This window comes from Chrysoperla carnea, chromosome 1 (assembly GCF_905475395.1).
Source record: "Chrysoperla carnea chromosome 1, inChrCarn1.1, whole genome shotgun sequence".
Taxonomy (NCBI): domain Eukaryota; kingdom Metazoa; phylum Arthropoda; class Insecta; order Neuroptera; family Chrysopidae; genus Chrysoperla; species Chrysoperla carnea.
The window spans coordinates 68,846,941-68,872,444 of NC_058337.1; the positions used below are offsets into that span (position 1 = coordinate 68,846,941).

A 25,504-nucleotide genomic window follows, 5' to 3' on the forward strand; every position below is an offset into this window, starting at 1 on the left:
ATATCTATCAAGTTTACTTTGATTTTAACAACCAGAAACGATTTTTGGGAAGATTTGAGTTGGTCTGGATTAAATGGGTCCTGAATGTAAAAGGCTAATAGCTCGTTTTGTAGTTAATCAATAAAAAAAATAACTTAAACAAAAGTTGCAGAGTTGATGGGGGACATCATGTTCTGACATCAGATTGGACTGAGTTCTCCGGGTTGCTTTAATATTCAATTTAGATCTTAATAGCTAAGATATAGAATGACGCTTAAAGTTCGAAAGTTGATAAAAAAAACTAACACTTTTTTCTGCGACTTAAAAAATATGCCATTATTGAATTGAATCAAGAAACAATACGTTAGCTTCAGGCCAAAGTCACGGACATAGAAGAATGTTCTCTTTTGCCTTTGACAACTTTCGGTTAAAGCACTTTTCTGTAGCTAGCGTGTTTTGATGATGATGATGATGAGTTCCGTATCTCCCAGGAGATGTTGGAGACCACTTTGCGCCATTGATGCTTCTCTTTGGACGCATAATTTAATTGAGTGATGTTAATTTTTGTATTTGATTTTATGTTATCTAGACATGTTGTTTTCTTTCTACCACGAGCTTAGAATTAAGCTTTCCCATTATTACCAATTCAATTGTTGTATTCGGTATTTGCTGCCTTTATTTAAATGTCCAAAATATGCTGCTTGTCGTCATGTGATCAACGTTACCAATTGGAGTCGCTCATTCATTAGCTTTAGTACCTTATCGTTCGATACATAATCTTTTCAATTGATATTCAGCATTTTCCAATTGATATTCAGAATTCATAGTGTGTTTTAGTTCCATTAAATGCATTAATGACATATTTTTCCGAAAGCCAACGTTTTTCGAAATAAACGTGTTAAATAAAAAATGTTAGTTTTATTATGAGGATCTTTCTAATTTAAGTCTGGCTATATCTTTTCCTTTTATATTCTACATTGAATATTAAAGCAACCCGGAGAACTATGTCCAATCTGTTGACAGAACATGATGTCCCGCATCAAACTCTGCAACTTTTGTTGAAGATATTTTTGACTGGCTAACTAAAAAACGAGCTATTAGTCATAATATATTAAAATAGTCCATTCTGAGTATACCTGTATATATATGAAATATATATCAAAGTATAGTAAATTTAGTTTGTAACGCTTAGAAATATTGATGATACGAACAAAAGGTTGGTATGGCTCTTAAAAATCATAAAAACACCTTATTAGTCCATTTTTGTCTGCCCATCCGTCTGTCAACACGATAATTCAAGAACGAAAAGAGATATCAAGTTAAATTTTTTAAAACATGCTCAAGACAGAACAATCGAGTTCGAGTTCGATAATGAGCAACATAGGTCAATAAATTTATTGTAAATGTCAGAAGTCGAAATAGAGATTTGGGCTAAAAATTTTTTTTGACAAACGAGGAACCTAGGAGTAGATGGGTGGTGAAAAGCTTCTGAAAAAGTGGTGAGAAGCTCCAGTCCCCGGAGGAGCTGTTACAGAATATTTTAAAATAGGTTTTTACTAAGAAGCGAAGTATACTGACAAAATGGTGTTTTTTCAGAAAATTTTGGTACTTTCGGAAAACTTGGTGCTTTAAAGAAAACAATACTTCCAGTAAATAGATAATAAAATGATTAATTAAAGCTATTTTGAAATATAAGTCTGAGTGTTTTTGGAATTTACCCCGGTAACGCCGAGAATTTTGACAATTTTTTTTTTGAATATTTTTCTGTGCTCACTCAATATTTGTTTCAACGTGAAAAGAAGTTCTTTTTAACATAATTGTACCTTTGTGAAACAACTTAGTGTCAACTCCACACAACCTCTATACACGTATATGACGAGAATAACAAAGTTATAACTGTTGAACTTCAGCATATATGGTAGATAATGTTAAAATAATGTTCTCAATACATTTATAGCCGGGAAAGCTTGCTTTTCTAGATACAGGGTGAGGAAATTTTTGAATTAATTTCATTTTTGGGAGTATGATGTGTTACCAAATCGGTTAATTTGAAAAATTAAAATTTCGAAACACAAAATAATGAATGATCTAAAAATCCTTTATGATTTAAAGCTTATGCTGATAAATTATGAAATCCTGCGGCGTAAACTTGGGCATAGACATGTTTTGAAAAAACTTCTAAGGGCACTGACTCTATTGAAAACGAAAGAATACTTAATGTTATTGTATTTGCAATGAACTCAGTTTCGTAATATTTTCTTGATTTTCACCCCTTCAAGAGATTTGAGATAATATATATCAAAACGCAGAACAAAACTGACGTAAATCTTTGTAACTTTTTCGAGAAAATTTGAGGAGTAACTATAAAACATACTTCCTTGATGACTTCAGACTAAACAGAAACCCAATTCGGACTCTACTTCTGTTTTGATCCCTGAGCGATTCTTTTTTTACTAATCTGTAGAAGATTAGTCAAAAGGCCCAGTGGGCTAAATCTATAAATGGGGTCGATTTATTTAAGGGAAAACTTCTTGTGACACATTGAGCACTTTTTGGGTGAGCAGTAATCAAGGAATTCGCGTAATTGATGTTTGTAATTGAGCTCCTTCTAAACGGATGGACCGATTTTGATTAAATTTTTTATGTGTGCTCAAGAGGATTCGAGGATGGTTTTGATTTGTTCCGCTACACAATGTTTTTGGGTTCCGCACCAAAAAATAAAAACCCATGAAATAAATGGCGGAAACGCATATAAATAATATATTACATTACCTTTTACTATTCAAATCTATTGATTTATGCATACCACCATATTTTTTAAGAATTGTGAAGAGCTATTTCAATAGTATTGAGGTATTATTTATTATTATTCAGATATTGTGAATAGGTAATTATTCGAGCTGTATGCGAGCGCAGCGAGGCCGAAGGCCAGTTATTCCAAAGTTTTAAGTTTTCATTTCCATCAACAGTTCCAAAGATTGACTATCTTTTTTTTAGTCTTCGTTAATGCACTTGCAGCTCCCTTGTAGTGGCCTTTCATTTTTTCGTTCAATAAAACTCATTCTCAAATTTTTACAGGTTGAAACAGTTACCAATTAGGTATATTATTGCGTACATAGAGGTTAAAAAAAAAGAAGCCACTTTATACACTCACTATACGTCTCCTCTAGACGGACAATTGGCTTGGCACCTATATATCTTTCTTACGAAGAAAAGAATAACAAACGCAAACAAAAACATTGACTACACCACCTTTGTTGTGTGGTCATCTACTCTTTAGTGCTACGTACCGTACATACGTACTTTGTTAAATTGTAAGCGTCATAATATAATAAAAACGTGAATATATTGTCCGATAACAATGTGGAATAACAATGATATACAACAAACATTACAGTTAATAATCAGTTGACTATGGACTGGCAACTTGTACAGTACACACACGTTCACTTACATTTACTAGTCAAACAATCAAATTTCATTCACTGATTTATAATCAAATAAATATTTATTTATAGAGAAAAAATAAATTGTGCTTTTTATTGTAGTTGGTTTTTGCTCTCTAACTCTATTAATAACAATCAGTGAAAAAAAATTTTAAGTGTTACACATTTTACAGTTCAAGTCATAATAAATTTTATTTCTGTTGTGATTTATTTTTTAACTTTGTAATTCATAAAATAATTTTAACTTTTGTGATTTTCTGAATTGAGTTTAAATAAAATTATTAGTTGTGCATTCAAATTTTTAGTGAGAATTATTTTCACTTTTTACTTTGAATGAGATAACAATAAAGTGTTGTTATTGTTGCGAGTTTTTGGGTCTTCTTCAAACTACAATGATGTTATTTGAGGTAAGTTGTACTTATTTTTAATTATTTTCTGAACTTCTTTTGTCAGTAAATATTGATGAAAATAGCTCCAGCGTTTACTTATTTTGACATTATGTTTGATCATTTTTAATATTTTTAACATCAATGTTAGATTTGAAGAAAAATACACGATTGCAAAGCTAGAACGAAAATGCAGGAAGTCTTACTTAGATGTACTTTTCTTTATATCTGATGTCAATATTATTAAGTTGCACAGAACTGATTTTGCTGCTATTTTTGAACTTAAATCTGTATTCGGTCTTTGGATAAATTGATTTTACGAAACGGGAATTTTAAATAGTTTTTCCTCAAACATTGTCCTCATGAAAATTAAAGTATACTCAAATTATATATTTCAGTCAACTTTTATATTACTTCAGTCAATAAATAATATTCTAGGCATGCGTGTACTGTAAATATTTGAAATATGTACTTGAATTATTTTATTTCTTAAAATGTTTTAAAAAGTTTAAATTTTTTGTTTAAATGTTTTTTGCTTATCATAAAAATTCAAAAAATTGTAGAAAAATATGAAATTGCTCATATATTTAGATAATTGAGTTTCAAGTTTCTATAGTTTTTCTAAATAGCCCAATACAGAGTCTTAACATAACTTTCGCCTGGAACGCGATCTCTTTTAAAAAGCATCTAGCGGACTTCTGGCTTTACTCTTAAATTAGAAAGCGTTTTAAACATTGAGATTTTAAACATAACTGCTGAGATTTGTATCGCAGCAGTTATGATCAGCACTTTGCATCTATTAAGATTTTTGTGCCAATTTCGAAATCCACTTTTAAAAACTAATCGATTACTATTATTTTTGGAGAAGCCATGCCATCCAAATAGACTATTATAAATACTTTTACATGGAGTGTAAATAACTGAAAAATAATAAAAAAAAATTAAAAACCCGACTGCGTTAAACAAAATCTGAAAAGGAAGAAACAAGTTCAGTAGTTTACATAGCGACTTTAACAGTCAGGGCCCATTATTGGGAAGATTCGAGACGGTCAAGATTGTAATATTCCTCGACTGTCAAAGTGGCTATGTAAACTACTGAACTTGTACCTTCCTTTTCAGATTTAATTTAACGCAGTCGGTTTTGGTAGATACGAAGTTAAAAAGAAATTTACAAACACATATTCAAACATGCATACCTACATAATATATGCATACAAGGTACGCGCGAAAAACATAACCACTCCTTGACAGTGGGGTAAAAAGACATTTGAGTACTTAAATCCGACATACAAAAACAATATCTGAGTTAGAATAAATTACTTAGGTTACAGTACCAAGAGACATTGAGGTAGTTATACTGATGCAATCTCGATTCAATGACCTTTTTGAAAAATCTTGATAAAAGCACATCTTCTTGATCAAATCAAGTTTGGTTCATCCGTTTACCATTAGAAAACAAAATTAAGAAGATCCTTGAATGAACTAAACAAAAACAACGATAAAAACAATCTAATTACAATATAATTGATCGTTTGGTTAATACAAAAACATGAAATATAATTAAAAAACCATCTCTTCTACTGAAACAGTTACTAGTAGTCATTAACCAGTTTTAAAATATACTCTTATAGCTTATAGAATACACAGACACTACCTACAGATTTAAGAAAAAATATGTACAAAGTAATATAATTGTATTAGACGACCTTGATCACACTGTACTTATAAATCATTAAACATATTTATAATAAAAAAAAGATAAAAAAAAATCGCGTAACAAAGAACTGCAAATAAGTAGAACAAGGGATTAGAAAAAAATGATTGTGGCGTACAGATAGTACAATGAAACTTGTAAATCTTGTAAATATGTAAATCGTTAGAGATAGAACAAAAGTTTAAATGTAGAAGTCATATTATATAAAAAAAACGAGAGGTGCCGTTGAACACCCGGTAGGAACTATATTCCTTTCGTACCTTGGTACATAATAAATCTAGTGCTTCCTTTTTTTATTTACAAGATTTTTTTCTGAAAATTGATTCTTGAAAGAATTTAATTTTATAGCTACTTTAAGTTTTTAAGGTATGATATAATTGTAGTATTTGTTTAAAAAAGAATTCTGATTTATTAGTTAACCCAATACGTGAGTTCATTAGATACGTATTGGGTTAACAACGATATTTATTATGGCATAACATAAAAATTGCATCGTACTGACTTTAAATTATCTCTGTTTTCTTTAACTTCTGATAACTTTAACAACTCAATTTTTTTTTTAAGATTTTTCCTTTAATACCACAATTTTTTTTAATTTTTTTGTGCTAAAAATGAATATTATTTAAGTGAAGAATATTAATATTGAAAATGGATTGAAGCTTTAAGATAATATATTTTCTCTAAAATATTTACGTAGAGAAATGTGCAACAAACTAGAAATAGACTCAAAATATGTTATTTTAAGAAAGAATGTGAAAAAAAACCATTGACTTTATGTTAAAATAAACTTATTTGAGTTTATAATAGTTTTTTTAATCAACAATGTAGAAAATAAACAGGCCGTTGTGGATAGGACCATGAGAGGCCAAATCAATAACATTCTGATTAATAAAAATTCTTTTAATAAGAGAGAAAAATTTTTCTTGGCAAAATTTTACGCCATACGTAGGTTATATTAGCTTCCAGAGGTAATTTCCGAAAATAGAATAGGAGAAATTTCCAAGTTTGTAGATGCTATTCGGTGATTGATCTAAATTCAATGAAAATAGATAACCTGCTAAAATTGGTATAAAGCGTGTGGTTGATCTAAAGATTACCTTTGAATTCGAAAATCAACCAAATCGTACTCGCCTTCGAGTAAATCGTAAGAGAAGTTTAAACAATTAACTCATTTTATTGTTATCTTCACTTATTTTTTATATACGAATAAAAGAGAAGGAAAGAAACATCATTCCATAAATAATAAATATATCATGTATCATCTTCTGAAACAATAAGATGACCATCAATTATTTAAAATCACTCGTTATTAAAGTTAAGGAACTTGCAAACAAAACAAAAAAGGTTTTTAGATAATATAATTGAAAAAAAAAATATTATTAATAATATTTAATCTCAAGGCAATTTCTATTGTTCTTTATAAAACATAAAAGTCAGCCCACGATCGACATCGGACAGAGTAGTAATAAGTAACCATGCTATACGATATTAACAAATTTTAATAAAAGTGTGTGGCGGTGGTTGTTTAATAGTATAAGATCACAAACTCAAATGTTAATAAATATCAAATTGAAATGATTTTTTTAGAAGGCAAAAATAATTATGCGACCTCAAAACGAATTATATAAATTTTTATTAGTGTTAATAATTATTATTTATTTCTTTTTGCAATAATTATGTATACAGGCTAAATATAAACAAGTGAAAACAAACAATTGACTGAGTTAATTGTTGAAAAACCATGCATAGCCAGTGTTGATTACTCTATATCATATTACACATGCATACATGTCACACATACGTAACTGATATCCCCACATAATACATACTATACAATTTTCATCTAATTTGCGCCCTCACGGGTAAACAGTGATGTTTACGAAAAAAATTTTCAAGCAAAAGTTGTTTATTTTCTGATAAGGAAGATTTTTTACATTTAAACTTTTGTTCTATCTCTAACGGTTTACAAGATGGACCCAAAGGTCGAGATCCAATTGACCTATGTTGCTCATTTACGAATTTGACCTCACTTTTTACGCCCTGAGTACGCTGTAAAGATTTCAGCTTGATATCTTTTTTCGTTTTTGAGTTATCGTGTTGGCAGACAGACGGACAGACGGACAGACAACCGAAAATGGACTAATTAGGTGATTTTATAAACACTAATACCAAAATTTTGTTCATAGCATTAATATTTTTAGGCGTTACAAACTTGGGACTACACTTAGTATACCTTGCATATTACATATATGCATGGTATAATAATAAATCAGTTTGGAATGAACAACAGTTAGCCATTTAGAAAAAATAGAAAATTTGAAAAATCTCTTCGATAAGACTGATTAATAATTGTGTTTTTCAGATAAATCGTATCGTTCGAAAAAAAAAATTGCTTGTCTCTAAGTCACATTCATTCTGAGACATATTTTCGTAAGCACTTTTTTTTTGTTAATCAGACATTTTTCTTCAGAATTTTATATTCTCTACAATTCATAGAAAATCTGAATCACCTTCTGAATATTTATTAAGTGTTTTAAATTTATTTTATTTATTAAAATCTTTTATTTAGAAGTTCATAGATTCAGATTGATGTGCTATGTTGAAAATTTTAAATCCTTAATAAGTCCAATTATGTTATTATTGAAAGGAAAAGAAATTGCGCTAGAATTCAGTCGTATGACGATTAAAATAACATTTTATTCACTTTTTTTTATGATAGTTCCAAATAGCTGCCATATCCCCGCGAAGATACTGCTTATTTGTTCGGGATAGAAATTCATTGTGCAACTCCTCTGCAGTTCACAAGTCGTTCATTTTGTGGTTTTTTAGAAAGCAGATATTTGCTGAAAACGGAGAATGTCAAACACTACCATACAATAAACGATTAAATCGCTTATCAAGTGAGGAGATCTTTTACAATTAATCATGATGTTCAACAACGATTAAAGAGATGCTCAACAATTTGTTTTAAAAAGCTATGTAACAACTCAATTATTTTCATACACAACAAAAAGCTATCTAAATTCTTAATAATATGTAGTATTAGGTCGATCCGTACGGAATTCTGCTTCCATAGTTACCGTAACCCGTGGCTAAAAACCAAGAAAGAACAACAAATTTCGTAGAAAGTGAAAAAAATCAAAAGTTCTTAATTTAATATTAGGAGAATATGTATTAAAAATAGTAATTGTACGTCTAGACTCTAAAGTATTAAGAGAGCATCTGTAAAAACCTAAATGTTTGCCTAATAATGTTTTGAGTATAATATGTCTAGAGTATTAGGACAGCATCTGTAAAAACTAACATGTTTGCCTAATAAACATATTATTTAAATTTATGATATTTTTTCGTGCAAATTATTTGTCTGGCGTCATTTTTCCTAAGCTGTAGATTTTTTTACCGTGGGTGTATTTTTCGTCAAATCTAGACATAATAAACTTGAAAATCAAGATTAATCATGGAATTTGATAAAGGAATAAGGAAGATAAGGGTAGGACATAAAAAAAAACTTACTAGAGTAATAATATAAGATTCTGTTAATAAAAACAACAGGATCTGTCAAGTAAAGAGCTTCCGTTGAATTTTTGCAAAAAGACAAAAACCCAGAAGCATTGACGTATTTTAGATAAAATATATGTAACTCAAATTTTAATAAAATATTAAAATTATATTTTATACAACTTTTTTTTAATAACACACCAAGACCTGAATGTTTAAATATGCGAAGCAATAAAAAAACGACTTAAATAATATGAGAGTTGTACTTCTAAATCAGTATATTTCAACCATATGACGAAGTTGTCGGCAAAAGCATTGTAGTTTAGTATACCACGGAAGAACTTAATCGAAAAATATTCAAATATAATCGGTCACCATATTCAGACACCAATTAAGACATTATTCGAAATATTTTTCCAAAATATATTTGTCACTATCGTAAATTCGTATTTTTAAATTTGCAATAATTTTTATTTGTCAGTAATGTGCTTCTTAGTCGATATTAGAGGATTTATAATTTGTCTAAAAATGTATAATAAAATAAAGGAAAATTGTTACGGAAAATTTTAGAAAATTTTTATCGTTGGATATTTGTAGAACTTATTAACTTTTATATTAGCTTCTATGAACATCTGCCCTAAAATTTATTGTATTGTGCGTAATTTTTATAGCATACGCCATTTCATATAAAGTAAGTGAATCATCAGTAGGAGATTTTAATTTGTTTTAAATCTCCTACCAAATGTTTGAACTTCTAAAATATATATTACTCATAGCTTCTTAACTAAAGAGTTTTAGATATAAGTTATGGCTATTCAATTGCCTTATTTCACCATAAGTTTTATTTATATTCAATTAAATGAGGTTCTTCTTTTATCTATAGGTATAAATTTGTAGAAATTGGTAAACGTTAACTAATGAATTTCAAGTGATATTTTCCATGTCTTTGTTATTGCATTGAAGAATACTGTAAAAATATGTAGTATATTAATTTTTTTATACAAATTATCGAAATATAAATTAACGGTAAATCTCAATTACGTTTTGTTTTGGCCGTGCAAGTTCCATAGAAGTATAATAAATTCACTTAAGATGAGTTAAGTATGAGTCTAAATACTTGGATGTTATGACATTTAAAAACTGTTTGTACCTACTTTCACCACTAGAGTTTTTCTAGTGAAAATTATTGAAAATTTCAGGAAAATGATCCAATGCATACAAAATATATTACGCCGTTTTGTTTTTCAAAATACCAACCCCGTATTATACTGGATTAACTAATATTATATTTTAAACAACATACAGCAGTGAGTAACTCAACTTGAATCACTTAATTATATTCCTCATAAAGAGATTTACTTATTAACATAAAAAAGAGAAAGTTTTTTTTAAGAATTTGTTTTATTACTTATTACTAGTTTATAATCTTTTTATTTCAAAATAAATAAAAAAATCGTTTGACATAAAAATGATAAGTATCTCATGTTTTTGTGTTCCAATGTCAATGTTATAATAATTAGATGATTAATTATTATATTTTTATCGATGCTTTGTTTATGAATTGGTTTTTAAGGCTGTGGTAAGTGATAGGTTATGATAATTAATTTAAGATAACAAAAAAAGTTACCTATCTTAAGAAAACTTATTTTAAAAGTACCTACTGATTTTATGTCTTGATAATTAAAATGGGGTCATTTTAAATTGATTTTTTATGTTCCGATTTCCAAAAACTATCCTTTTGATTTAAGCGAGAGACGTTGTGTTTTAATGGCGGCACTCACTATAATTATAAAGTTATATTTTGATTCAGGTCATTGTAGTTAAGGAATACTTATGGAGTTTTTTAAGTTTATTTTACGTATACCATTGTTAATACAAGAAGTCTTTTTACTGGTTATCGAATATAATAGAAAATATGAAAAGCTTCCTCAAATTTGTGTAGTAATGTATTATGATCATGCATATTATAAAAGCGATACCTTCTTAGCAGAATTTAAATATAATTCTTGACATTTTTAACATTACTCAGCCTTTTATAGAACTTCTTTTATAGTTGGTTGCTTACCTACAAATTTTGCAAACAAAATTTTAATTATCTCACAGTATCAAATAACAAATCATTACTCACTACAAAAAATTCATTAATCACTATTAAAGTTAAGTTTTATAGGTTCAGTTATTTATTAGGGATTGAGGGTTTTGCTAGTTTTAAAATAAAGCGATTATTAATAGCGACTATTCGAAAAAATCTTTTTGTAGAATTTTAATTTGTACTGTAATTTCAATAATTTGAAGAGTGTAGTTTAAAAGGATGGTGGAGGAAATGTAATTATTTATTCACGTTTTGAAATCAACAAAAATATGCTATGAATAAATCTTTAAATATTTAAATTTTAAGGTTTTAATAGAAAGAAAATGATATCTCCATCATTTTCAAAATACACCAATTCGAAATTTATAAGCATATTTAAAGAAATGTATTGAAATCATTGGTACGGATTCCTTGAAATAGAAATGTTACTGTATTCTATTTATTTTTATGATAAAACAAAAATGTTTCCTCAATAATTTGATTGATTTAAAAATAATCAAGGAGACCTTGAATGGCGAATGCATGTAGTAATCTTTAATGCATTATCTCTCTTATACTATAAATACGTATATTTTAGTTATATTTTCATGATTCATTGAAACTCGTGTAAAAATATTTTTTATTATGTTAGAAAATTTTTATATATTAATTTTTATTTTTACATTTTGTACTAAGAATTTAATGATCAATTTTTATGAAACAATTTTGAAATCATCAGGTAATTATGATGACACGTAAAGCATTACATTTTATAACTTTAATATACCTATGATTACTTTTTATGTAATTTGTTACAACTTTCTAAGAAAACTCAATCAATTCTTTGATGGTATGAGTAATGTTGTATAAGCTGACATACTAATGTTTAGAATTTTTTTAAATTATTTGGAAGAAATTTGTATATATTATTTTCATTTTTAATAATCAATTTAGTTGGCATATTGATTATTGAAAAATATAATGTGAACTCCACATGACTCCCTTGTACGTTAAGAAATGTTAAGAAACTGGTAACAAAATATTAAACTTGAAGTTTATTGATCTTGATTAAAATAATTTTTTTAAAAATTATATACAATCAAACCTGGATAAGCGAGAGTTCAAGGGAGCACAGTCTCATTCTCGCTTATAGAGGTTTCTCACTAACCCGAGTTTCTCAGGTACATGGGTAGCGTTTCTTTCTTATAGAGGTACGCAGCAATAAGTCTTTTATGTATGTATGTATTTTTATTGTAGCTCTAGTTCCTCCTAAATAATATAAATAAATAAAGCTCGACTGTCGCTTATGGAGGTATAGATAAGTAGCGGTCTCACTTACGGAGGTCCATGAGCGAAAAACGACTCTCTTTTACAGAGGCAACTGTTTCTCGCTAATAGATTAAAAATGTTGGTTTTTTAACCCGGAAAACTAGGTCCTGATGTCAGAACATGATGCCCCCATCAAAATCTGCTTCTATAATTTTTTTATTGGTTGACTACTAAACGAGCTATTAGCCATAATATATTAAAATGGTCCACCCTGTATAATGAAAAATATACTGAAAATAGATAGAATATAGTGAAAATAGATCCAGGGATACTCATTAAATTATAAAATATATCCATTAATTCGTGCACGGAAGTAAGAAGAATAGAAGATTATTTTTATTTATACGTAAATGCGAAATATAACATATTATTTGAATCGTATTCAACAGCTTATATTTTGGTTAATGTGTTCATACGGATCAATCGTCGACAACCTATGGCTTTCGGGTCACTAAGTAGCCTTTTGATAATTTTAAGCAGCCTACTTAATTCTAAAGAAATGTTTCTCTTATACAGAATGTCCAGTAACTCGAGATGCCAAGTGTAAGTGCATAAAAGTGTCTTTAATGATTTGACCAAAACTTAAATTATAGTAAGGTAATGACAATAAATCTGAAAACTTTCGAGGTGTTATTTTTTCACATGCCTATATATATCCAAATGGCTACTCAGATTCTTTTCAAACAGTTACTTTCCTAATTTTGCTAGTAGATTAAAGAAGAGGCTATAAGGCAGTAGGAAGGAATTTTGTAAAAAAAAATTAGTCATCTTTGATTAGTTGAAATAAATATCAAAAAAGTCCAATTAATTCTACTCCCCCTGGTAACATGTTATCGCACTAGCTCCCTATCTGTTTTTTTTTTGTATTATGAACAAACCTTAGAAAACAACAAGTGAAAACAAACAATTGATTGAGTTAACTGTTGAAATATCATGTATAGACAGTGTTGATTACTCTGTCATATTACACATACATACATGTCACACACATATAACTGATATACCCATATAATACATACTATACAATTTGCGCATATTTTGCGCTCTCAAGGGTAAACAGCGCTGTTTACGAAAAAATGTTTTAAACAAAAGTTTACTTTTTTATGAGGGAGATTTTTTAAATTTAAACTTTTGTTCTATCTCTAACGGTTTGCAAAATGGGTTCTACGGACCATCCTTAGCACGCTATAAAAATTTCAGCTTGATATCTTTATGAACACCTTTACCAAAATTTTGTTCATAACATTCAATATTTATAAGCGTTACAAACTTGGGACTAAACTTCGTATACCTTGGTATATTTCATATATATGGTATAAAAACCCAGTACATAATTTTATTTATGTCGAAAAAATGTTTTAAGCCAATGAAAAATTAAGAAAAATAAATTAAAATCTAAAATTTTTTTTCAAACGAAAGTGTACCATTTTTGCAAACCACCGAGATAGGTATATGAAATTATTTAACATAATTTGAATAAATTAGTATGTTAAAAGTAAAATATGATTATTGTAACTGTTAATGCTAATTTTTTTTTATAAATTACAAAAAAAAAAAAGTTAAAAAAGTGAAATAATCATTATTAAAATATTTTCGCTCTTTTATCCGCGTGTCTGTATGTGTGATTATAATGTTAATTATAAAATAAGCTACTGCTAGATAGTTAGTTATAGTTTGATAGTACTGTATTTTTGTTGTTTGTTGTTTAAGATCATTGACCATTCACAAATTGTAATTATTTTATTTATTATTACATAAAAAGTAATAAAAATCTCTCTTTGTGTTAAAAACTATTTATGTCTCATCACATTAAAAATCATAATAATGATTTAAAAAAAAAAAAAAAAAGTAGTTTTTATTAGCTATTTATTTTATAGTCAGGGAGTAAGCAACGTATACCTAACTGTTTCATTTATAGAAGGCTAGCAGATACCCGTTCCTCTCTGGCCAATTTCAACTTTAAAAAAAATTTTCGTGTTAATAGCCTTGACTTTCCTTGACCTCACTTATCCTCTCTTTTGTTCACAATTTTATGAATTTTAATTTTTTGAAAATAAAATTTTGTCCATGCTACTCGTTGATAATGTAATTCTCTACAAGAGAAATAATTTTTAAAATCGGTTAAGTATTTAATCGATTAATTCAAAAATGACGAATATCAACTTCGATGCATTTTTTCAAATTTTTATTCTTACTTTTCGTCTTATATCATCAAATTATGACATAATTCACTATCAAAATTGAAAATATAAATTTTTTAAATTTTTTTACCTGAAATTGCTTGACCATACATGCTTACACATCCTTAAATTGTAGTTTTAAATTTAAATTACCTTTTTCCTTTAAGCCTTTTCCAATTTGAGCCGATTTTGATGATCATCGTCAATTTTTTAGTTTTTTTCGGGTACGGAAACCTAAACATAGCTAAGAACAATCACCATTGAATTATCTTTCAAACGAAACAATAAGATCGGTTAAGATGATGCCACAGACAGACACACAGGCAGACACACACACATAGGGATCAAACTTATAACACCCCTTTTTTTAGTTCGGGGGTTAAAAAGCAGTTCTCAAGCCCTCTGTCATTTCCATCATTTAAATTTCTAGTTCGCATAAGATTTTAAAATTATGTTTTGGTATCACGATCCTATTATATTTTTGTATTGTCATCATTCTTGGTAGATCTGCAAAGATCGCAGCAGAAAAAATTACATTAAATTCTTACATAGAAATTAATCTTTTCAATAAAAATTTACTGAGTTATTTGATTTTTAGTTTTATTTTTGGTTGAAAAGTAATACCATTCTATTTTGATGAATTTAGATTAAAATTGATGGGTGGAACAAAATTTCCGCATTATTCATTTATTACACATTTCCTATATCTCACAGTAGGTACTGGGGTTAATGGTGAAACCCACGTTTCTTTGTCTATTCTCTCAGCTAAGGTCTCCATAATTTAATATTGATTTGAATGACATACGCTGTATTGTATTTCACAAAAGAAATGAAACAAAATATCAAAACAGTTTCGTGATCATTAACCTCGACCATATTTTTCAATTTAATGTCGATTTCACTGATAAACATTACAGTTTTATGATATTTACAGCTTTGTAAAAGTGATTATAATAAACAATTTATACGGGCAATGAATGCCTCGATCAGTAAAAACGCCTACATATCCTCCAAAAATACAATCATTATTTCGAGTTTTATATAGATATAAATTTAATTGTATCAAAATGAAGATAAAATGCTATACAATTCGACTTTAATGTAAAAACAAGTGAAAACAAACAATTGACTGAGTTAATTGTTGAAATACCATGTATAGACATATAGAATACATGTTGATGCGCAATCGTATAGAGAGTGTTGATGCGCAATCGTTTGTTTTTTTGACGTCACGTAAATAACAAAAGATATTCACTTTTAAATACACAACACACACACAACTGATATTCCTATATTAATACATACTATAAAATTTGCACCTATTTAACGCCCTCGTGGGGGTAAACAGTGATGTTTACAAAAAAATGTTTCAAACAAAAGTTTTTTATTTTTTTATAAGGAACATTTTTTACATTTAAACTTTTGTTCTATCTCTAACGGTTTACAAGATTGGTCCTACGGACCCAAGACCCAATTGACCTATGATGCTCATTTACGAACTTGACCTCACTTTTTACGTCCTGAGTACGCTGTAAAAATCTTCAGCTCGATATCTTTTTTCGTTTTTGAGTTATCGTGTCCACAGACGGACGGACGGACGGACGGACGGACAACCGGAAATGGATTAATTAGGTGATTCTATGAACACCTATACCAAAATTTTTTTCGTAGCATCAATATTTTTAAGCGTTACAAACTTAGGACGAAACTTAATATACTATGTATATTTCATATACACATGGTATAACAAGTGAAAACAAACAATTGACTGAATTAATTGTTGTCGTCAATATTTTTAAGCGTTACAAACTTGGGACTAAACTTAGTAATACCTTGGTATATTTCATATACATAGTATAATAAAACGAAAGTACAGAAAAAAAATTGTGTAGACAGATCGACTACGCAAAATTTTTATATGGTAGGTGCATTTCTCATTGTCACTTCAGTAAACGCTTTGTCACCTATTATAATTTTATTTTGACTAAAACACGGAAATTTTGCACTTCCTCATATTATGTTTGCAAGTTCATGAGTGGTAACCAAAATTAAAATTTTGTCATCGGCTATTTTTGGCATTGGCAGATTTGTTTTACTAATTTTTGCAAATTTCTAGTCTGTTATTTTGTCACAGTTATGAAATCGTGGAAATAAATTTTCTTTTATTATTAGTTCCATTTTTGGATTTGCCAAAATGAAAAACTCATTCGACTTTACGGGAATAATATGACGATTGGGAATTATACGTTAGTTTTTGGGAGTGTATATTATATCGCATTCTCAGGTTAGGAAAATATTAAGGTTCAAACTTAAAAAATCATGTTTTTAACTAGAAACTTCTTTCCCAAACCATTCAGTTACTTGGAAGAAAGTTATAAAAATTTATAACTTGCTAAAAATATTTATACTACGTACTAAATTCGAATAATTATTTCTCGTATACAATTTTTATAGGCTAGTCATGTAAATACTACTGTTCGAGCTTAAATGTTAAAAATTTTTGCAAAAAAAAAAAAAAAAAAAATTGTGGACAGTCATTAAAATATAATTATGATTACTGATTCTGAAATTAAACCGTTAAAATACCTTTAATAATAATAACACACTAATTCATTATATTAGCGCCGTATCATTTTATATCAAAAAATTACTGTAATTATGTTCCAAATAATTGAAATAAAGAATCATATTTACCGTTTTATGTTTTTAAACAATGCGTACCTTATGTTTGACACAAAATTCGCTCATTGAATGAGATAATGGACGGATGTTATTGCTTTGACATAAAAATCAAATTATATACAAACGTAATCGCAAGGGCCCAACTCAGGTACTTTTTTTGGATTCAGAGATAACAATATATCTTACTTAAACCCTTTATGAAAACGGTCGGAACATCAAGGAGCCGTTTTCATCATGGTCTTATTTTGACTTTGATTGTCGTTATCAAGACTAATAAAATGATAGTATGTATAGTTTAATCAAAAATTAGGTTCTTATGTACATAAGAATTCGAGTTTAAGTAATAATTACGAAAAGGACTCAGCAATCAAACAAATGTACAGTGTGTAGCATTTAAGATGAAGACACCTTCATATTTTAGTTATTTATAAGAATATCTTTTTGAAATTTTGCACAGTCATACAAGGTGATGGCTCGCATTTGTAAAGATATTTAACCGAAATCAGAACTTTACACTCAGCCTACTACAAATTGGCAAATAGGGTCGATTCTTAATATTTGGTAACGTCAGAGATTGTTAGATATATCAACAAGAAAAAAACCTATTAGAAAAAATTGCTTAAATTATTTTTTTATACCCAAACCGACTTTCAAGAACAAATTCGCATTTTTAATTTTTTCATTATTTTTAATTGATGTATTTTTAAAAAAATATCAAAAATGGTAAATAATTTAAACAATTTATTTATTTAGTTTTTTTGTAATTAATACCTTATGCTCTAGATAATTTCTGCAAACGTAAGGTAAAATAAATGCTAGATATGCTAAATAGTTATATAAAACAAATTCAATATTTCTCTTTACTAGTTCAGCGAATTTGTTGAAGTTATATTTTGTATAGACAGGCAGATACTATTGAAGCCATATTACAAATAAAATAAAGATTAGGGTTAAATATAATTTTATTAACTGAAAGCTATTTTTATTTAGTAATTTGCAAAGCATATTGAATCATAAAAATGATGCATTTTAGTCTCTGGTTGTGGGGAAATAGAATGTGCAAATTTGAATCCATAATCGCAATTGAGTTTGTTAATGGAAAGCTGTGTTTAGGTACAATTTCGCAAGCATTAAAGGGCATTGCTTTTGCACAAATATTTTTCGAATATGGATCGACAAATATAAATTTTTTTAACTGAATTTCGGAATATGTAGTATAAAACTTTACTGGGTGTATCTAATCTATAATTTCATCATTCAAACATATTGCAAATAATATACAAATTTCATTTTGCAAGGCGATATACCTAATTCAATCACATATGTTTATTGCTAGTTGTAGATATGGTAGATATTTATCAAAAATCAGTTTAAATATGCACTCGCAGAAACGAAGCACCGAAGTTTGACATGGGCTAATTAGGTGCATCAATATTTCTATGCGTTACAAACTTGGGACTTAACTTAGTATACTTTGCATATTACATATATGCATGATATAAAAAATGTTCTCACACTTTAAATATTCTACAAACAATTTCAATACGTAGGATGCATGAAAACAAGTTTGCATTTATAATATTATAATAATTCCTGTTTGTAAAAAATTAATTTATGCAAATATAATAATATTAATTATAATAATAATCGTTATATAATAATTATTTATAAAAAACTAATGTAATGTATAACAAAACATTTCATTTTTGTCACATTCCATTGTCCATTTTTGATTGCACACACATACGATCGTCGATTACCCAGATTAATTGATTTTAAATTAATTGCAAATATATCAATTTATTTATTATTATAGAATATTAATTGAGTCAGACAGACATAATCAATACTCATATGACAAACTACAAATAAATGAGTCCCCTAATTTAAAAACAAAGAATTATTTTAATTGTTTTGTATATATTGTTTATTGTTCAATGTACACTAGTGTACATGAAAAATGTTTCCAACCTTGAAATATCTTACCATATTTGAAATAAATAGGAATATAATACTTACGTTCATACATACTTTGTTGGTACAAAGTTGAATTATAAGAAAAAATTATTAAAATTTTTTTGTTAAAAACCTAGAGCAGTGTATTATTTTGGTGGCATTTTCAAAATTCGACCACAAAGAGAACGCTCCACTTACGAAATGCTTATTAACGATATAATATATTGACGGCAATAGTACTACATTGGCTCTTACGGCACTATTTTAAGTGCGTGTTCTCTAACTCAAAAAGAAAAAAATCATACACGTGATAGTAAAACATTGAACCCGTTATCACTTCATAAATATTAACTTAATGAAAAAAGTTTTAAATAAAAGTTTGTAAAAGTTTAAAAGGAAATTTGTAGATTTTAAAGATATTATAAGAGACATCGGTCAAAAAGTCAATAAATGAATCAGAGAATAGTCGTATAAGTCGTAATTAGCGGTAAGTCATACAAAAAAAAACTTTTTACAAAAAAGATAGGAAATTTTACTCAAAGGACGGAAAGAACGGAAATTTGTGTATTATAAACATAAGTAACGGGCTTCAACTTTCATATTTTACAGTTTGAGTTTTATTGGAGTTCAAAAATAACTAAATTGCTTTTTAAAAAATAATCGCCCCATTTGATGGAAATATTTATAATTAATAAAATTTCTGATATTCTTTATATTTAAAACAATACTTTAAGCATCACGTGTATGTCCACAGGTCAAACCGATTATAATCTATTTTTGGGAGAAAAATGATAGATACAATCATAAATTATTATAATTTTTATTTTAATGTCAATGTTTGATGAACAACATAATATTTTGTACGTAGAATTGCCTTGAATGTCTGATGTCCAATATTTCTCCATTCATAAAAATATGTAAAAATTGAAGAGTTGTTACAGTGAAGCAATTTATGAGGCATGTTAAACACTATTATCCGACAAAAAATATATATATCTGTTAAGGATTTAAGAACCACTTTAGGATCGGATTATTCATTTTGGAACTATAGCCTCTAAGGGGTTGAAAAACTGAGAAACGCTGCTTTGTTATATACAGGGAAGTTAAAATTCGAAGGTTGAAAAATATTGAATTACATTAACTGGGTATGGTAAGAATTTAATCTTAATTTGTGTTCGAAATTGTCTTCACAAATATTCATTACCCCGATTCAAGTGTAAATTTCATTAAAAATTTGGATTAACTCTGATTGTGTCTATTCACAAGCTGAAACGCACATATTGTTTTAAAAATTATATTCAGTTTCAAACAAAAAGTTAAATTTTAAGGAGCTTAAGGTTCAAATACTTAGTGAGAAATTGTAGAAAGCTCTGGAATTTTCCAAAAACTTCTTGAATTTTCAAGAGCGATTAAAAAAAATTATTAATGAATAGTAAAAAGATAAATTTAAATAGTTTGGGTAACTGAACCGAATCTTCTTGAAATTTTTTAGAATGAATCTAAGGGAACAATATCTGAAGATTCAAACTGAAGCTGTCTCTATAGTTAATATTTCAACGATGAACAAATAGCCAACATAATTATTTCACTCTTCTCACAACACAACGGACCCTTTTTTTGTCTTCTGATTTAGAAAAAATTAAACTTATTATTATTATTATTTTTACGATGAAAGATGTGGAAAGCCTTTATTCATAAATAATTTCATTTTTCAACAGGTTTTCTTTCTGTCATATATTTCATAAAATTAAATAAATACAATTATTTTTTCAAAACGAAATCATTAATCAAATCAAAATTTAAAAAAAATTTAACTGTATTTTGCGTGGTAGAATTTTTATGTATAGATTTTGATATCCTTAAATGGTTTGAGACAACTACTTAAATAAACTCAAATAAAAAATATTATATTTGTTAAATAATATATAAGCAAATAGTGTAATATTATAAAAAAGGTCTATGAACTAATCGACCATGTTATATCTATCTCTTTTTATTTTTCCATTAAATAAAAACAATTTATTAGAAAAAAAATGAATAAAAATAAATAAATTATTTAGAAAATTAAAACATAAAATGCAATAATAGTAAAACTCATATTGTGTTTGTAAAATAATAACAACAGAATTATATTTTTGTAGTATGTTATCAATTAATTAATAATCATAATATTACTCAAATTATACCTTACTTTAATGATTTTTCGAAATGTCTCCGAAGATATTTTAGAAATATGTTTTGTATATTTTGAATTTCTTAATTTCATTGCTTACTTACAATTATGAGGGGCTTCTTGATTTCAAGAAATAATATAAACAAGTGAAAACAAACAATTGACGGAGTTAATTGTTGAAATACCATGTATAGACAGTTTTGATTACTCTGTCACATTACACATACATACATGTCACATTTACATAACTGATATTCCCATATAATACATACTATACACTTTGCGCATAATTTGCGCTCGTACGGGTTAACAGTGCTCTTTACGAAAAAATGCTTCAAACAAAAGCTGTTTATTTTTTTTATAAGAAACATTTTTTACATTTAAACTTGTGTACTATCTCTAACGGTTTACAAAATGGGTCCTACGAACCCAAGTCCCAATTGACCTATATAGGCCATTTACGAACCCCGAAGGCCTGACCTCACTTTTTATGTCCTGAGTACGCTGTAAACAGCTTGATATCTCTTTTCGTTTTTATGTAATCGTGATGACAGACGGACAGACGATAGACAGACAGACAAACAGACAAATTACCGGAAATGGACTAATTAGGTGATTTTATGAACACGTATACCAAAATTTTATTCATAGTATCAATATTTTTAAGCGTTACAAACTTGCGACTTAACTTAGTATACCTTGGTATATTTCATATACATGGTATAAAATAATTGAAGTAAACCAAACTATTCTATCATATAATATAATAGTTTTTTTTTTATTAATTATTCAACATTTCTCAAACTCTTTCTAACCAACACCATTAAACACTTTTTACCCAAGTTCATAAACCTCTGTATTTATATCCTTATAATAATAATTTCTAGTCCAGTTAGAATATTCGGTGTTAAGGTCACAGACCTTATAATAATTATGACAATTATTGTTAGTATACACACTACTCTAGTCACTCTGTGATCAGATACATTATTCAAATAAATATATTCTCATCAAATGGTCAGTAACATTTCGTATAAAAGAAATGGTCTCTGCCTACGCATAAAAATTCAATTATATATTCTATACACTGTGTTATTGAGGACATAAATTTTTGATGAAATTTTCTTATTTATTTGTAATAAAAGTTTTATTCAAGGTTTTTGCAAAATTATATATTTTCTTCAAGGTTTACATACACAGTTTTTACCAAGTCATTATTGGTTACCAAAGTGTATGACCATAACCTTGTGAAATGTTACAAACGGTTCTAATTATTTTGAAAATATGGTTTTAGTTATAATTATGAATGAAAAAGCTCTAAAGAAATCGAAGCATCCGGTTTCCTTTTACACTGCTACTAATATTAATAAATTACATCCAATGAGTTTAATTCTCATTGAACATAATTAATATTTTATCCTTTTATGTTTGTATTTGTCCTGTTATGTAATTTTTTAACTTAAGAGCAGCCAAACTTTAAGGATCCATTTTCGGAAGAAGATCCAGAAAGTTCGTGTCCGGTTCTGGCTTGATAGTTCTACTGGTCATTGAGAGATAGCGGCGGTAACAGCTCTCGGCGGTCAGTTTAAAATTGACCATGATTATAGTTATCGGTTTAAACAAACTTTCTAGATCATTTCTAGAACTTCTTAGAATTTTCTAGAAAATTTCGAATCGATTTTGACCGTTACACACATTTTGGAACTTTCTAGATCATTCCAGAAAGATGTTCTGAAAATTTCCGAAAGTTCACATATATAAGAAAAATACAGATATATATTTTTTCACATTTTTGCCACCTACAACCACCCACTTCCATCCACCAAAACCAAATTACCTTACTCTCACCAGGAGGCCAAAGGGTATTTACCGCCTTAACGGGAAGTTGATTGGAGTTGGTGGTCATAGAGAAAACCCTGTCTTCACGTACTAGCATTAGTATTTTAATATTGATTTAGAGTCTCCAAATGCCTTTTCTGAGCACCATTTCTTCCACCATATGATATGAGAATGGTAATACAAGAGACAGTATAAGGTTGATCTTCACCCATCTGATAACCAGATGAGACATATTTATTATGAAATTTTATTAATTTTTAAACACTACTGTCATACGGCTACTACTATCATAAAGTTTTTCTATCGACAAGTGTTCATGGGTATTTTTGATTAAATTCATTTTTAACTTCCCAGAAGAAGTCAATGTACCGATTTTGAAAATCTCCAGTTTTACATATTTCCGCGGTTTCCAGGCCGCAATATCCGAATCAAACCTTTTCAATGTGATGTTTGTGTGTGTTTGTGTGTACGTATGTGCGTATGTTCGTTCGGATTCTTTCGCCTCAATTATGTCGCGAACCAGTTATGAGTTTTCATAAAATTAGTTGGGCCGTTCTTTAATGGTAAAAAAAAATCTGGAAAAACTGAATAAACAGAATCTGAACTAGATAAAACAAATAATTTATTTTTGAGGATAATGATCGTTTCAGCATAAGCTGCAGTGCATCTTCGAAGAATAATCTATGAAGGCTAACACCCTTTTTTTAATGTTTTTTCTCCCTCTGGGAAGTAAGTCGTGTGGACTTCAGGGGTCGCACTTCAGTACCACTGTTTTTTTCAGGCTCCCATTTTTTTCGTAATTAAATCGATTGGTTAACGGATTCATCGGTGCGTGTGAATCTGTTCATACTATTTGAACAAGTAAGTCAGTATAGGTAACTATGTATATTGACTAGATTATTAGCTCTTCTTGGGTATAAACTGATCATCGCCTTAATTGTCATTGAAACAATCCTCCATAAGCCTCCAATTTGACAATGAGCTCTTAAACCATAAAATAAAATATCTTGTTTCCTACTTTTACATGTGAAAAACTTTAATGTAATGAAGAAGTTGATTCAGTTGAGAAGGTTATCATTAATTTTCAAACTAAAATCATTATCAAACAGTATCAGTATGCAATGCCACCAGAAAATTTCAAAGCAGTTCTAACAGTAATTTAATAATTTCTTGTTCTGAATAGCTCGTATCGTTTTGCGAATGTCTCGCAATTTTTTTTCGGTAAATATATAATAATAGTAAATAGAATGATTATTATTTTCATTAACAATAAAAATTTAGATTCAAGGTTCCTTACAAATTCTATAAAAGAATTCGTTACCTTGTATCAACAATAGAATCATTTTTAATACTCTAAAGTATATTTTTATTACATATTTTTAATAGAACCTACTATTGTTTGTTATAGAAAATATTTATTGTTTAAATGTTAACAAAAAAATAAAAATTTATTATTTCATTATTTTACTAAAAATTTTATTAATATTTTATACTCGGGTACAAAAGAATAAACGAAATTTGTATAGGCTTACTTCCACTGCGACGTAAGGCCGTTGAGAGCCGTAAAAAGGGCGATTTTAATAATTTTCCATTCCCTCGAAAACACATGTAGGCTCATTTTTAGGGGGAATCATATATTTACTTTTTTTTTATACAGGGCCGTCTACATGGTCAAGCAGGTGTCCAATTAATTTTATTAAATAGAGCTTTAATTGCTTTTTCTAGTAGATTATTTTCTATGTTACAGAAAGCAATTTTTGTTTAAACAATTTTTCCTTAGATCTCAATTTTTTGTATTAAATTCTACGGTTTTTTAAGACTTAAAACTGTAAAAACAGTACCTATGTGAAAAAAATGTTGTGAACAAAAGTTAATTATTTTTCAATAAAAAATAAGAACTTAAGAAATATTATTTTGATAATTTATGTACTGAAAATATTTTCTTGGGAGACTTTTTACCCTGAAAATACCTAAAATAAATTACAAAAATTTTTATATAAGATTAAAATTTTCAAATTAAACTTTGTTCTTTTACATTAAAAAACATGTATATTTTCATTCACCCTAAAAATTAAGCAAACGTTTTTTTTTTCCGTATTTTGATTTTTCATCTCGAAAAAGGCGTAGAAAGGGATGTTGAAATCATAAGAGTGGGAACTTTATAAAAATCACTCTGCATATGACGCGACGTAACAAATGCTGACTTCTGTATGATTAACGATACCTAAATTGACGTTTTCAGCCGCCTAAA

At 28.2% G+C, this 25,504-nt stretch overlaps 1 protein-coding gene across 1 annotated transcript in view; it reads left to right on the top strand.

Moving 5' to 3' along the window:
- Nucleotides 1-3,738: 3,738 nt before the first annotated feature.
- LOC123296698 (dual specificity tyrosine-phosphorylation-regulated kinase 4) overlaps nucleotides 3,739-25,504 on the top strand; it is a 71,604-nt gene continuing 49,838 nt past the window's right edge. Inside the window, exon 1 of the mRNA XM_044878302.1 lies at nucleotides 3,739-3,832. Coding sequence (XP_044734237.1) covers nucleotides 3,818-3,832 — 15 coding nt within the window. The 5' untranslated portion in view covers nucleotides 3,739-3,817. The remainder of the gene's footprint in view (nucleotides 3,833-25,504) is intronic.